The following is a 16,470-nucleotide window of genomic DNA, read 5'->3' as shown; positions in this document are numbered from 1 at the left end:
GAGGAGAAGAAAGAAAGAATGAAAAAATAAATAAGTGATGCAATAAGAGGCAGTGAGCAGAAGAAAATAAAGTGTGAAGCCAAAATTCAACCAGGGAATACATCTCTAATAGAAAAGAAGCACAGAACACGTTTAAATCTTTGTCCTATTGAATTTTTGCTCACGTCTACATCAGAGGACCCACTAGGAGCTTTCAAATATTTCAGAGGGTAAAGGACTGAGCATAGCTGGTTGACAGGCCCTAACCACACCTAACACATGACTTCCCAACCACTGTTTTGGTTTTGGATTTCCAAAAATAGCCTCTTATACTGCTGCTCCTGTAAGAAAGGATGCAGCAGCAAGAAGAGAATCAAAGAAAGTATTTAAACTTAGAAAGAAGTCTCTGCTTCTCCATGTTTCAGGGAATAGTGGTGACATTATATGAATGGGTATAAGAAGACAAGTAAAGTTCACAGCTTCTATTAGTATGACTGTATGGGTGACTGCTTCTGAGCTGTAATTCTAATTCAACATTTTTTTTTTTTCTAGGAAGGATTCCATGTCCGTTGAAACAAATAATCATAGATATAACAGCTCAATTAATAAAATGAAGTTCTTGTGAAACTTGGAAAGGATTTGGTGAAAAAAAAATAACACATTATGATTTTCTAATAGTGAAATGAAATTTTAATGTCATGTTAAGAATCCACGGTTATGGTCAATATCTAGGTACATATCTAATATGGGAAAATATTTATGTGAAAAACATGGCTTATCCTGGACATGAAATCTGGGTATAAACCAAGATGATACATATATTCAACAATTGCTTTGAGTGGTTGGAATATGAGATTTTAAAAAAATACACACACATGGGTGTGTCCAATACGTGTGTGTATACATATATATTGTTTCTCTTATTTCTTCTCTAACGAAATTTTGGTGATCATAAAGGTGAAAAGGATGTTATACTTGCCCAAGGAGTTAAGTCTCATTTATAAGAAAGAAACATTTGACAGGAATTAATCAGTTTTCTCTAATTTGGCTTGGAGTGTCTACGAGTCATTTTAACCTTTTGAACTTTGACTCCAGAATAAACATCTGGTTTCTGATGTAATCTGATGAGTTGAAGCCTTTGTCTGATCATACTAAATCATCTATTATCAACGAAGAAGCCAGGTTTTGACCTTGATTTTTAAAACTGGGGTGGGGGGAAGCTTTGTATTTTTTTTTTTTTTTTTTTTTTTAGGAATAAGCAGATCAATGCCTCAACAATATATGCCAGGTAATCACTGCTACGGTTGAACATGTCTCAGATAAAACTATTGATAAGGGCATCAAAGTACTTCAAATTTTATCACAGAGTTGACTCTAAAAACTCCAAAAAAAAAAAAAGGAGAACATTTTTAGGGTCAAATTGTATAAGATATATACAAATCTTCCAAGGGAAAAAAGACTTTGGAATGGAGAAGATATTCTGAAATATGATTCCTCAGTATATTAAAAGTCTATATTTGGATAAATTCTAGAATTCTACATCTTATTTTAGCAACTAAATGGCTAAATTTCTTGATTTTATTCAGGTCCTCCTATGAGGCCTTTATTTCTCTGACAAGAGTTTGTACAGATGATCTTGGCCCTTCCTCTTTTTTTTCTACAGCATTAAGTGTATATTACCAATGGAATTATCAGGTATCTTAGAAAAAAATGGCTCAAGATTTTATAACTCTCCAGGATTTATAAGAGCCAATGTGTTCAAAATCAGAATTAAGTCATAGGCATAACAATTCCCACAGTGGTTCTATGGCTAGGTTTTCAATGAGACAGTCACCCTGGCTCTGTTTCATAAGGAGTCATAAGGATTATCTCTTAGTTTCCATTAAGAAAAGATGAACAAGTATTAAGCTCGACCGATGGAAAAGTAGAATTTGAAGGGGGAAATTTACAGTTTTATTCTTCTTAAAATGTGGTATTATTTTAGCTATTACTCTATCCCATTTGGCTTTATTTAGTTCATTCTTTAATCATCCAAATTTTGCTCTAGCAAATTTGGGTCCCTGATTTTTAACTTTTGTGTTGCTTCTTAATCTAAAACACACATATTTCATAAAGATTGGAGCTTGAAAAAAATCCCTAAGTCTACGTCTTCCCCTTTGGGTTCATGGACATTCAGAAATCATTCTATCTTCCAGTAAGCATGATTTATTTGATGTACGTAGAGAGCGTGGAAGGGGCAAATGCACAAACTACTGTAGCCAAAAATTTCAGTTTGCATGTCAAAGAAAAGTTACCAGATGCCAACATCCCCAGAGAGCATTGCTATTTAACATATTTTAGAAGCCAACAGGATTCAAGCTGCTATTCAAAACTGTGGTAGAAATGGTCCCTGCCCAACAAGCTTACAAATAATTACCATTAAAACAGTCTACTCATATTAGCCAGTTACTGGGAACACAGGATCAACTTTAAATGTGCTTACTTGATATCTGCTGAGTAGGTATATTTGAAACATAAAAATATTTGCATATTGTTAATGAAATTGGTATCAGTTTCTCTTTTCTGGGGGGAGGCACACCCATGGCATATAGAAGTTCCCAGACCAGGGATCGAACCCTAGTCCCTACAGCCAGATCCTTAACCCACTGCACCACATGGGAACTTCCTCAGTTTCTTAACAGTATTTAGTTCCTCTCAACATCAGTGAATCTATATTAAATAGGGATTGATCACTCAGGTACCTTATGCCAAAGATATCCTTTCTGGATTTTTGTCTATTTGATCATTTTTCTGATTAATATGCCCTCCACTATAAGTTGGAAACAGAAAAGAAGACTCATTTCAAATGTATTGATTTCAAGTATTCTCTTATTTTCTCTCTCATACTACTGAAAAGAATAGCTGATTTTCAACAATTAATAAGAGTTCATTTTTTCAACAGTCTCTCTATACCTACACACACTATTATGCTTTTTTTTTCACTATGCAAACACAGTTGTCTTTATTTTCGCTGTCTCTCCAACTAAGTACCTTTACTTCCAAATTTATATTCCATCTTGTTCCTGGCCATTTTTCATAGCTATAGAATATTGATCTAGTATACAATAATTAAAGTGCTATAATATCCTAAAATGCTTCTGACTCATCACAAAGTCACTCAAATATGTCCAATGGAGCTTTAGTGGTAAAGTATAATTATCATATTCTAATTCTGTGTTGTGTGTATACACATATATATGTCTGTATATATACATAAACATTTCTTTGTTAATGAAAATAGTTACATAGCTAAAACAACATTTTATCCAGCCAAGCCAACTTCTAAGTTTTCTTTTTCTCCACAGAAATTATAATGGGATACCATGAAGTTTTGAAATAGATTTCTTAAATATCTAGACATATATTACAAGTTCTAATGAAAAAAGCTTTGAGCTAGCTATAATTTAGAATAATTCCCATAAAAAGAAGACAAAGTAAGTATTTAACAGATTTTTTTTTAAATTTCTTTTTCAGCATTTATACATTATGAAGGAAAGATCTAGCATCCAGAAAAACTTTCTATCAGAAAAAAAATAGATTAAATTTGCCTTTACTATAGTAACTCTGGTCATGTCAAACAATGATGATTGTTTTTGTTGAAATTTTTGTTTTAAATTTTTAAAATATATGTGTAAATAATTTCCAGTAATATTCAATTTCTTTGATGCCAACATGCTTTCCTTAAAAACAAATTTTAATTATCCTATAAAATGTTTAAACTTCTTATTGAAGTGTCCAGAAATGCATAGCTCACAGAATTTTCACAAACTGGAGTTCCCATGTAACCAGCACCAGATCAAGAATCAACATTATCAGTACCCCAAATGCCATCCTCTTTGTATCCACTTCTAACAATGCCTTTTAATTCACCATGTCAAAGCATTTTCTCAAAAAAGTAATCTCTGAGGCAGATACAGAGTAAAGTAAGGCAAGCCTGTCATTTCTGGTTCCCTTGGCCTGAAGTACAGTTGGTTTGTATGCAAGAAGTTCCCTCTAAAAGAGCATACTGCTCTGCCTGGATGATGCCAACAGTGGAGATACTGCCACTGCTCTCCTGCCTTTCAGGGAAAAGTTAGGTGCAGGGGACAGTGTGTGGGAAGAAAAGAAAGAAACCTGGACTTGGCAGGCTGCAAACCCATATCCTGAGATTGATTTTCTTCCAAGTGGTTATTTGACCTGGGGAAACTTAGCTAATTAACCTTTCTAAGCCTTAGTTTCTTCTATCTATCAAAAAGGATGTTTGATTATTACGATCTTTAAGGTTTGCTCCAAGGCTAAAATATTTGATTTCATATGGAAGGATGCTTGGGTTGACAGGAGAGGTATAAAGAAGTAAAAACTTTTCAATACTAATCTGACTAGGGGGTCTTCCACCTTTTATCTTTCCTGTTTCTGAACCCAGGTGTGCAGCCTGGATTAGAAGTATTTGACCATCCCTTCTTATATACTAAAATCAGCACATGATGTTAATGAATAATTTCAAAGACCGTAAGTTAAATACATAATTTTTTCCTGCCTTTTTAGTCTCTCATGACAACATAAAATAAAGTTTGGGCTTATGAAATAGCATATCCTATACCTTCTCCTATGGTAACCTATGTACTGTAAGAAAAAGAATTTCATCACACAGGTACATGAAACATGAAATACTCAGAAAATGTCATGCCCCATGAACGAGTAGATGATTTCTGAGGCAAGCCTTGTTTAAAGATAAGGGGTAGACTTATTTTTCTGCAAAGCTATTTCATATATGAAACCTCTTCAGTGACTGCACAACAGTAAAAGACAAACATCAGCTTCTATTTAAGAACTTTAAAACTTCTGACAATTGGCTCGCATGAATCATTGTCAGGAAGAAATCTTCCAGCTGCAGTGACCAGCCCTAGTTTGCTGTCTGGCTAAGGTATGATTGATACCAGAGACAGAGCAACCTTCAAGCTTCTCACAGGAATATGGAAACTGCCATGAAAACAAGAATGAGAAATCTCACAATTGATTTCCCTTCTTTATTATGATTCCAGTATCTTTCCTGCACTTTCCCATCTCTTGATTCATCAGACTTTTTTCTATGTGACATTAGAATAAGCCTGACGACACTTCTGCTGCAATTATTTGCTTAGGTGAATAAAACCCATATTATCACCTGTTACCTACAAATTCACTCTTTTGCTTCACTGCAATGAATAGCAAGCACTACAGAATTTGAACAATTTGATCTGATTATGTAAAAACATGACAACAAGTCCTCCCACACCCTCCTCCATCCTCATAAATACTATGTTTACAAGACAGACAGACTCACAAAACTCCAGGTTCCATTTTCTTTTCAATTTCCACCTGTTCCTTGAAAAGCCATTTCTTCACATGTATTCTCTGACCTTATTTCAGTATCTGCAGCAGAAGACTGGACAGAAACTCAAGTTTTAGCAATCAATACAATTTTGGATGTGTAGTCTTCATAGATCTAGAGTATCTCCTTTATCCATTCACTTAAAAATATCAATTAAAAAATTTAACTAGACATTGTATATCAAACTCAGAGCAGCAACTTTCTCCAGTCATATTCAATCCACATGAGATATTTAAGGATGTAATAAAATATTAAAAAGCATATTCTAGCTGCTTGCTATTTTAAAAAAGGGGAAAAAATCCTTTCAGACAGTAATCATTTTCATTGTGGTGGAGATTTCTGCAAAACGCATTAAGAAGTTCACGCCTGTGGCAATGGTCACTGCACATATTTTGGAATGTCTCCCAGACTCTAAGACTTTTTCCAGACATCCAGGAGGGACTTTAGGATGACAGTGATCCTGCTCTGGGTCTTAAAAAAATGTAAAAGGAAAACTTTTTTAAGTTCAGTTTCAGCTGGATTTTGTTTCTTAGACAGCCGAGTTGCCTAGGTTATGGAAAATAATAGTAATTACCAAGTGATGAGCAACAGAAAAGTTTCCCCCTCTGTTGTTGGTTTATTTATTTATTTATTTTTTTTTTCCTGTCTGAAGCTTCAATTAGTTAATCAAGATTTTGGTTAAGCAATAATGTTATTTTGCTTCCTAAGTGTCTTTACTGGCAGAGTAGAGTCTATCCTTTCCCCAGATACTGAAATCATCAAAAAGTATTATGATCATATTTTTTTAATTTTTGGAAACAATAAGAGGTAGCTCTGCTTACTCAACTGCCCTTTTACTGCAACAGCAATCTTAAATTTGCTCAGCAGTTATGACTTAAGGGATGGTGGCTGAAATCAGTGGGTTTAACAAGTGCTCTTTAACCATTTCTTTCTCTGCCTAGTGTGGCTTTAAACCTCCCTCACAAGAGTCTTTTGCTGTGGCTGGGAATGAAACCTGAGTATAGCAACTGACATAGCTTCTATCATTAAGAACATACAGATGTATGTTAGAGACTCAGATTTTGCACAGACATATGTTATTCTTTTTCTTCTCTCTAAGGCATAGTTTTAAGGGGACATATTTTGCCTCCTGTAAATCGAATCCATCTTAACCAATGAAATAAGTGAAAGAAAGTTTTCTTAGTCTTTTTATTTCATGTTTTATCATAGTTCCCATTATAGTTTTTCTGATTTGTTCAGATGTAACTTTATAATGTCTTTATTATTCTTGTATTGGCTTAAAATTCCCTTTTTGCTTTAGCTCCAGCTTAGTTTCATTGTGTTCTCCAATCAATACAGCTCCTGGTGTGAGAGAGAGTGTGCTTCTTGGAATTCGTTCTTTACTCCCAATCCTTCCTGCAAGGGCTGAAAGTTTGCAGTCTTAAAGGGCGGTAATAGCCATTTTCCTTATCTTACTGATTCTCACATTTCTTTGTTCAGAACCTAAGGAGGCAAAGACAGGCATGCTTGCAAGCTCTTGATTATGTTTATAAAATATTTGATGCTATTTACCGAGAAGAGATTTGGAAAAAGCACTAATTTAGGAATCTGAAGAACTGGATTATGCTTCAAACTCTGCCATCTACCAGCAGGGTGACCTTGAGGAAATCATTGAATTTTTCAGAGTCGCAATTTTTTCATCTACAAAATGGGAATAACACCTGCCTTGTCTAACTTACAGCTTTATTACAAGAATCAAATGAGATAGTCTATGTCAAAATGCTTCTAAGTCAACATCTGTAAAGAGCTCAGAATGCAAAGGTGTTTGGTATATGATAAACACAATATGTGTTAGCTACAATACTAACGTTATGTAATTATTATTAAAACGGCAAAGCAACAAATAAGTGATCATTGACTAGTGTATTTTTGATGGTTATATCATCTCATAATCAGTAATGTTTTTAAAAAAATAACTCCACATTATCACACTCCAAAGTGACTAGATATAGTTCCCAGTGCTATACAGCAGGATCTCATTGCTTATCCATTCCAAAGGCAATAGTTTACATTTATTAACACCAAATTCCCAGTCCATTCCACTCCCTCCCCCTCTCCCTTGGCAACCACAGTCTGTTCTCCATATGGAAAAAATAAAAATAATTTTAAAAAATAAAGCATTGTTTAAATATCAAAAAAAATCCAGTTTTATGAATTTTTTTAGCTATTTAAACCTGGATTTCAGTAAATGCATTTTCCAGGTGATGAAAAATGGCCTCAAAAATACTAGGCTGAAAAAAAATCCCTGGGCTGCTTGAGATGCCCCTGGCCTGAGCTGACTTATCCGGAGCTGCAGCTGCGGGTAGGCAAGGACCTGGGCAGGAGGTCAGACTCAGTGTCTGTTGCTATAGGGCTCTTAGGAGAGGTACTGGAGTTCTCTCCCTAGGTGGTTTCAGAATCCCCTCCCTGCCTTAATGCAAACAGCAACGATCAGCTTGGCCTCTCTTAAGCCAGTCATGACCAGCAAGTGCAGCCCATCCAAGGCAGTTCTTGAGATCCACTGACTTGGCTTCTGGATGAACAAAAATGTCTGACACACCAAGATCATGCCCAGCCTTAAGCAAAGTTGAAAAGTCATCGGTGTTCACCCTTAGAGCTGTATTAGTTTACTCGGGCTGCCACAACAAAATACCACAGGGTGGGTGGCTTCAACAACAGATATTTATTTTCTCATAGTTCTAGAGACTAGAAGTCCAAGATCAAGGTGTCAGTAGGACTGATTTCTCCTGGGGCTCTCTCCTTGACTTGCAGATCACCGACTTCTTGCTATGTCTTCACATGGTCCTTTCTCCGTGGGTACCCCTGATGTATCTTTGATGTCCAAATTTCCTCTTCTTATAAGGCCACACTCATACTGGATTAGAGTCCACTTAATGAACTCATTTTAACTCAATCATCTCTTTAAACACTATCTCCAAATATAGTCATTCATATTCTGAGGCACTGAGGGTAAGAGCTTCAACATATGAATTGGGGGGTTTAATTCATCTTATAAGAGGGCCTTCCCTCCTATTACTTCTCCCCCAGGACTTCCTTTCTACCATGGTCCATGTAGTTTAACATATTTTCTTTTCCCACACATCCCTAGTGCTCACTGCTTCTGAATACTTCTATGGGAACAGTTTTTATGCACAAATGTTGAAGTTATTTGAAATCTATACTGTGATTTGAAATGTTACATCATTATGATTTCTATGAGCCTAAGCTTCACAGGGTCAAGGACTAGACAGTACTTAAGGGCAGCCTCTTACTCACCAGACTAATATAAGACCAAAAATGTGGACAGGCCAGCTGTATTGGCTAGGGTTTTCTAGAGAGACAGTACCAATAGGCTCTGAAAGTGTGTGTGTAGAGAGAGGGAGATAGAAAGAGAGAAGAAGCATACACACAGACAGAGAGAGAAGACAGAGACAAGGAGAAATAGGCATAGAGACAGAGGAAAAGAGATTTATTTTAATGAACTGGTCCACAACATTGTGGACATTGGCAAGTCCAAAATCTACAGAGCAGGGTGTCAGGCTGGAGACCCAGGGAAGGGCTGATGTTGCAGCTCAAGTCCAAAGGTAGTCTGTATGTCTCTTCTTAGATGGGGCCTACCCACATTATGGAGGATAACCTGCTTTTTCAGATCTACTGACTTAAATGTTAATCTCAAAAAAAAAAAAAAAAAAAAACTTTCAACACAACATTTAGACTGATGTTTGACCAAATATTTATGTATTGTAGCCCAGTCAAGTAGACACATAAAATTAGGTATCACATTAGCAAAATATGATCTAGGAACAATACACAGGGACTAACTTTGGAAGTAGGTCCTTAAACTCAAAAGAGGAAAGCCAGCAGCTCTGCTGTGTCTACTTTGTAGCCTTCACTCTTGGCTTCCTCTCTTTCTACCCTTGGGAATGAATTGAAAATTGTAGTTAAGTCACTCTCAATCATAATTCTGACTTGGAATTTTACAAACATTTTTTTCTACTTGGTCTATCTCCTCATTAAATAAATAGTGAGCTCTTTGGACAGGCAAGGATTTTTTTTTTCCACTTGCTTCATAAAACTATATATATTGAGCAATATTACTATATAATTCTTAATGAAAACAAATGTAGAGTGTTCTTTTTTAAGGTTTTTTAATACTTAACTGCATACTTTCTCTGTGTTGCTAAAAAGCCTGAATTCAATACAAGGTTTAAGTTTAATCCTGAGATACTATGATATAACTTTGTAAGTGATAAGGAATGTGATTTCCTTTATTTTAGAAGCCTCACTCTGAACCTTGAATTTCCAAATAACTAACTCAAAACTAGTTTAAATACAGGGAGAGGACATCCACAACAGAAGCATCTAAAATGACCACTACAATTTAAGCTTTTATTCACAAAATATACTTTGAAAAACCCTTAACTCTCAAATTATAAGAAATACAAGCACTATAATCTGAGAACCAAAACCAGATGCCTTTCTTCCATTCTCCTATCATATCACCTGGAGGGCAAGGTCATGTCCTGCTCACCTTTGTATCCTGAGCACCTAGCATAGTGTCCGGCACATAAAAGATGCTGACTAAATGTTTCCTGAATAAATGCAAGGAATAGAAGTCTAAAAAATAGTCAAATAAAGTCCCATTAAACTGATCTAATAGGAGACTAGAAGACCCAAGGATAGCTTCAGTTAGGGTAGAGTTATCCAAATTTCCTCTTGACCTGTATCAAGGCATGCACCAAAGGACACAGGGAAATGTTCACATCCTTACTGAACAGAAAGATTCTGGTGTTTGTCACATCGGCGTCATGATATCAATACTATAAATGGGCGCCGGAACCTTAAGTGTCATATCAGTATTTCCTTAATGCCTGTGGGAGTGGCACTAAAGATATGTTGGCAAAATGTTCTTGCTTGCCTCAGAAAATGGAAGGCAGGTAATTATTCCCCTTTTGACTCCATGACAGACTTGAGGGAAAATAACAAAAATCAGCATAGAGAACAGAGTGAGCAGTCTTGCTGCTTGTTAATACACCCTGAGCATCACCAGTCGTTGCAGAGTGGGAAAGAAATAACCCTAGCTCCTACTAGCTGTACTTCATGGGTAAAGGGAAACAGAGTAGGAGCTATAAGCAGAATTCAGAAGTGACAAATAAGCCTGGGGCACTTCAGGAGGCTTCACCAAGGACATGAGTGTTGAACATTATCTTAAGATTTTAGGACAAATTTTCCAAGCAAATAAAGAGCTTAGAGAAGATTTCAAATCAATAGTTCTCAAAGTGTAAGCCACAGTTACCTGGGAATGAGCAAGACCCCTTGCAGGATGCCTACATGAAAGGCCCACATGGCCAAAATTATTTTAATAATAACTAATGCATTCATTGTCTTTTTCATTGTGTTGATGTTTGTACTGATGATACAGGAGTACTGCTGGTAAAACTGCCAATGCCTTAGCCAAAATTAAGCCTGAGAACCAAACTTCATTAGCAGTCATATTCCTCAATGCCAGGCACTGAGGAAAAAAAAAAAAAAAAAAAACAGAGTCAGATTCACTTAGGAATATCCTTAATAAATTAGTAAAAATTATTTTATGGGGTTCCCTTTGCGGCTCAGTGGTAACGAACCCAACTAGTATCCATGAAGACACAGGTTCAATCCTCGGCCTTGCTCACTGGGTTAAGGATTCAGCCTTGTTGTGAGCTTAGGTTACAGACATGGCTCAGATCCCGCATTGTTCTGGCTGTGGCATAGGCCAGCAGCTACAGCTCCAATTAAACCCCTTGCCTGGGAACTTCCAAATGCCACGGGTGTGGCCCTAAAAAGACAATATATACACATATATTAAAATTATATAAAAATATATATTAAAAATTCTGACTGTTCAGTATGGGCCTTTTAATATTCTGTGTGAAGAAATGAAGACGTGTACACAGAACCCTTCTATATCCCACACTTCAACAGGTGTTTCAAAGAAAAACACTTGTGTAATGTTTGAGTTGTGCTTTTTCCATGGAACAATTTTTACTTGAAAGAATCACTGACAGACAAACTACAGTAATTCCAATGTATCACAGGCTGTTAGGTCACTGTTCCAGGAAACTTTGATTCAGTTGTACAACATTTCATGAAAAGACAAGTAATAGCATTAGTTGCTAATCATAAAATGAGTGCTTTTATGTAAAAATCAAAATTTTAGGTGTTCCCGTCATGGCTCAGTGGTTAACAAACCCAACTAGTATCCATGAGGATGCAGGTTCTATCCCTGGCCTCACTCAGGGGCTTAAGGATCTGGTGTTGCCTTGTGCTGTGGTGTAGGTCGCAAACACAGCTCAGATCCAGCGTTGCTGTGGCTGTGGCATAGGTGGCAGCCACAGCTCCAATTCAATCCCTAGCCTGGGAACCTCCATATGCCTGTGGGTGCAGCCCTAAAGTGACAAAAAGACAAAAAAAATTTTTAGAAAACATAGCTGCCACAGTAAGCTTGCCAGTTTACCAAGACTTAAAGTCTTAGTTGATGCAATCCATGGTGATATTAACCAAAGTGATTTTTTGACATTGTGTAATAAAATAGATGAACTTTTGGAAGATCTACATACCATTCAAAGAACCAATATTTCCCAAATAACCATTGCATGACATTACAAAATCATGCATAGGTAAAAGATCTATTCAAAGTGCAAATGAGATAAAGCAATGTCTATTTTAATGTTAGAGATGAGAAAAAGTTAATTGGTATGATTTCAGATCTACATTATGCCTAACCTTAAGAAATTACCACGTGTTGAGTTTTGGGTGTAGTATTAAAGAAGAATATCTACAAAATTATTTGAAAGTGTTACTAAAATGTTTGAACCTTTTCTAACTACATATCTGTTAGAACCAGGATTTTCTTCATATCCTTGAACTAAATAACACATAGTGACAGATTAAATGCAGAAGCAGATATGAGAATTTATGTTTTCTATCAAGGCAAACATAAAAGAGATTTGCAAAATGGCAAAACAATGTCATTCTTCTAATTTTATATGTTTTGGAAAATAAAGTTATTTTTTACAAAAATATATTACTTGGGACAGCACATAATGGATTTATTATTACTTTAAAGAAATTAATACATATTTTTAAAAATACTCCATTTTACTTTCCAGTGTGTTACATACCAATATAGTCTATAGTCCGCACAAAGATTTTTGGGAAGTGCTGAATTCCTCTTCAGAGTTTAAAGGGATCCTTAGACCTCTTTAAACCGAAAACTTTTAGAACTGCCACTTCCTTTAAAGGAACTAGTTTGTGTAAAGGCAAAATTCATGCTAGGGAAATATGGTGAGTTCTTGAAGTAGTAATAAGGATAGGCTTTTTTGAAGAGTCAGCTGGAGGTGACAGTAGGAAGGTAAACTGAACTGATTATAAAAGTCACTGTATTGCTTTGACAAAAGGATTGAACTTTATTCTCTATGCTGATGACTTTTAAAACTTTCATGACTATAACCCATGATCAGATATACATTTTACATCATAAAAGAGTACCCGAACACATGCATGTTTATATAAATACAACTAGAGCAGAGTCTCACAGAACAATATCTTTATAAAATGTGATACACTCTGCTATTTTATTTATGACACTTTAAAAAGTTCCACTAAGTCACTAACATTAACTCACTACTCAATAATAGTTTGCAACCCATACTTTGTAAAACACTGCTCTTATTATGGAGAATCAAAGGGCAACAAAGGTTTTTACCCAGCAAAGTGACAGGATCACCCTTGTGTTTTAAGAATCACAATGTGGGAATTCCCACCATGATGCAATGGGATCAGTGGTGTCTCTGCCACCATGACACAGGTTCAATTCCTGGGCAGGCACAGTAGGTTAACTGCATTGCCAAAGGCGCAGCGTAGGTCATAACTGTGACTCAGATCTGACACCTGGCCCAGTAACTCTATATGCTGTGAGGCAGTCAAAAAAAAAAAAGAATCACAAGGTGGTGTGGAAGATGGAACATTCAGGGGGCTGTTCTATTTTTTATCCAGGAGAGTTATGGTAAGAATGTGACCCAAGCCAGAAGACCAAGAGGAAGGGTGGTATTTGAGATGGAAAGGACAGTCAAGATTTGAAGACAACTTGATGTAGGGCCTGCAGAAAGAGATCTATTAGTGATGACTCTGAGGAGGTCTGCAATTTGGGAGAATTGTGCAGCTACAGAGGCTATTAGCTAAGAAAGAACATGTAGGAGACCGAAAGGTTTGCAGGGCCTGGAAGTAAAGGCGGAAATAAACAAATTGAGTTTTGGATGCGCTGGATTTCAGATGCCTGCAAGTCATTCAAGTAGCAATGCCCAAGGGAATAGAAATTTGACTCTATTGAAGTAGAAAGAATTCAAGTCTGAAAATACAGAAATAATTAACCTTAGGTCCCCAAACTGTCATTCTAGGGGCACTATTAGTCCCTTCAGTCTTGTATTAACACTACTGGGTGTGTTGTTTTTGAACAGAATTAACACACTGTTTGCATCAGTTTATGCAAAAAAGCTATGGTCCTAGAAGACACAGTGTTATTAAAAACAATAAAATGAAAAACATTTACCAGTTTCAAATTTCAAAATAAATTCGCAAAGGCCATTATATTGTGATGTTTCCTCAACATGGCTCAATTATACAAAAGAAATGCAGCACATATGGTCCTTGTCAAAATGTGCCACAGCACTGGGAAATATTACATACTGCTAAGAAAATCTTTCTCATCACAATAAAACCTCAGTATGCAGAAGGACATAAACCCTCTATGAGCCAAGTGTAAGAAAGCACTACACTCATTTTTTGGGTAAAGATCTAAGGAGGAAGAACACAAATATGAGTGGAGAAATGTTACACACAAAAGCATTCAAAACTGAAGGCACAAACCCAAATTTGATTAGTTTTTTTTTAAATGCCTCATGTCAAGCTTACTTTTTATTACGAAATATGTGTCTAATGGCAACAAAATCCTTCATACAAGGCAGTTTACTTGAAAAATATCAAAGGTCTTTATGACCATTAAAAACATGGCACACAGTTTGTTCCAGTTTATAGTGACCGAAATCAAACTGGTTAAACAGCCCTGCAAACATTACATACTATATAAATAACATATTTAGCAATCAAACTTATATCAGAATTTATCAATTATACCACACAGCTTTGCAACTAAGGAACCGCAAACATCATACTCTGGTACCAACTCATATAGAATACTATTATTTAATAAAATGCCGGAACTAAACATTTTTTAACATGTATTATTAAAAAAAAAAACCTGTTATACAAAAGTAAACTTTATAGGCTACAGAGAAGATATACAGATGAATAATGTGATAAATCTAAGAGAAATAATAACAAGAGTCAACTTCTCAGGAAATCTGATTGTTTACCATAACCATCGTAAGTCTCAAAAATAGATTCATATAGTGTTGAACACATGCAAAATGTCTGGGATCAGATATCACATAAACAACTTGCTGCTACTGCTAAAATGTTGTTCCCTAATAACCTGCTTGGGCAGTTCAGCGACCAAAAACCGCTCCATGACCCAGACTTGTCAGCACTATGTTTACGCTTAGGTTTCTCTGACCAAAAGAGCCTGAACACATCAATGAAATGCAACACTGAGTCTCAGCGGATGTAGCACTTGAGGGCTTGCAAGCAATCTAAACATGGGATCTGGAGAAAGCAGCCTGTGGCTCACCCTTTGGGGAACACAAGGTACCTCAGTTACACAATAGTAGTTAGCAGATCAGAGCAGAGATTAAAGAGAACTTCCAGCTCATTTTTTTTGTCCCAAACATAATATTTGATCATAGCCCAAGACTAGACCAAAGTTTAAATTACAAGTCTAACTTCCTGTTTTGTAATTTTTAATGACCAGTTCTCCCCAGAAGGCTCAGGTTATATGTTATTGCGTCTATTCAGGTGTGTTCTGTTTTATGCAACAGATAATTTCTAGAAATAGGGTTAAGAGACGAATCACATTCTTATAACGTTATTAATCCTTCCTGCAGTGATAAATGTTATTTTTTATTACACTCCTTCAACCAGCCTTCTCTCAAACAGTAAACTGGGTAGAGTTGATAACATTAAAATTTACCACAGAACCAAACCAGTTAAAAAGACCCGGTAGTTTAGTCTATCGTAAAGTGAAAATGTTTACAACATTAATAATATAATATCATGTTCTTAGAGCTGTGGTATTCTTGTGTGTAGTTATTATATCCATTTGCCATTTTGGAGAATTTCAGGCATCGTATTCAGCCTTCAGTGAAATGGCCCAGTCATTGCACCAAGTCTTTGGGATGCAAAATTTAAAATCACAGTCTGTACTCTCAAGAACCCCACACTTTAGCAGAAGAAAACACATATATGCATTAATAAAGTATGAAATATGTCATATAAAAAGTAGATATTTGGTTTATAAATAGAATATTTGAGTAATCAATTCCGTGAAAGATACAACCTACTAAAACTCACACAAAGAGAAATGGACAATTTGAATACCCTATATCTGTTAAATAAATTCAGTTAATAATTAGTAACTTTTCCCCAAAAATTAAAGCACTAGGCCTAGATGATTTCACTGGTGAATTCTACCAAATGTTTAAAGAAGAGATAATGTCTGTTCCCTACAATCTCTTGCTAAAAACAGAGAGAGAGAACACTTCCTAACTGATTCTACGAGGACAGCATTACTTTAAAACTGAAAGCATATGAAATCATTACAAGAAAGGAAAACCAAAGACTAATATCACTCACTAATATAGATGCGAAAATTCTCAAAGCAATATTAGTAAATAAAATTCAACAATGCTCAAAAAGAATTACACACCATGATCAAGAGGGATTTATTCCAGTTATGTAAGGTTGGTTTAATACTCAAAAACCAATTAATTTAATCCCTTGAATCAACAGTTAGAGAGCAAAAAAATATCATATGATCATATCAATAAATGCAGAAAAAGCATTTGACAAAATCCAACACCGACTCATGATAACTCTAGCAAACTAGGAATAGAGGGGAACTTTTTCAACTTGATAACAAAATACCTACAATA

General features: G+C 35.8%; 1 protein-coding gene across 28 annotated transcripts in view; it reads right to left on the bottom strand.

The window, feature by feature from the left end:
- DNM3 (dynamin 3) overlaps positions 1 to 16,470 on the bottom strand; it is a 542,852-nt gene that overhangs the window by 205,403 nt on the left and 320,979 nt on the right. For 7 of the 28 annotated variants that reach the window (XR_014816234.1, XR_014816226.1, XR_014816229.1 and 4 more), the window contains one exon: positions 5,321 to 5,422. The exons of 20 other annotated variants lie outside the window; for them this stretch is intronic. Coding sequence is in view for 1 of the 8 variants with exons in the window: in XM_021063649.2 (XP_020919308.1) it covers positions 5,345 to 5,422 (78 nt within the window). In the remaining 7 variants the exon portion in view is untranslated. Of the gene's footprint in view, positions 1 to 5,319; positions 5,423 to 16,470 lie in introns of those variants that run through there. One more of the 28 variants, XM_021063649.2, reaches the window with a different exon arrangement.

The sequence above is a fragment of the Sus scrofa genome, chromosome 9, assembly GCF_054392235.1.
Source record: "Sus scrofa isolate SSC_HxYL_T2T_F1_AM1 chromosome 9, Sscrofa_HxYL_maternal_Yorkshire_Landrace_v2.0, whole genome shotgun sequence".
NCBI lineage: Eukaryota > Metazoa > Chordata > Mammalia > Artiodactyla > Suidae > Sus > Sus scrofa.
This window is presented reverse-complemented; position numbering and strand designations above follow the sequence as displayed.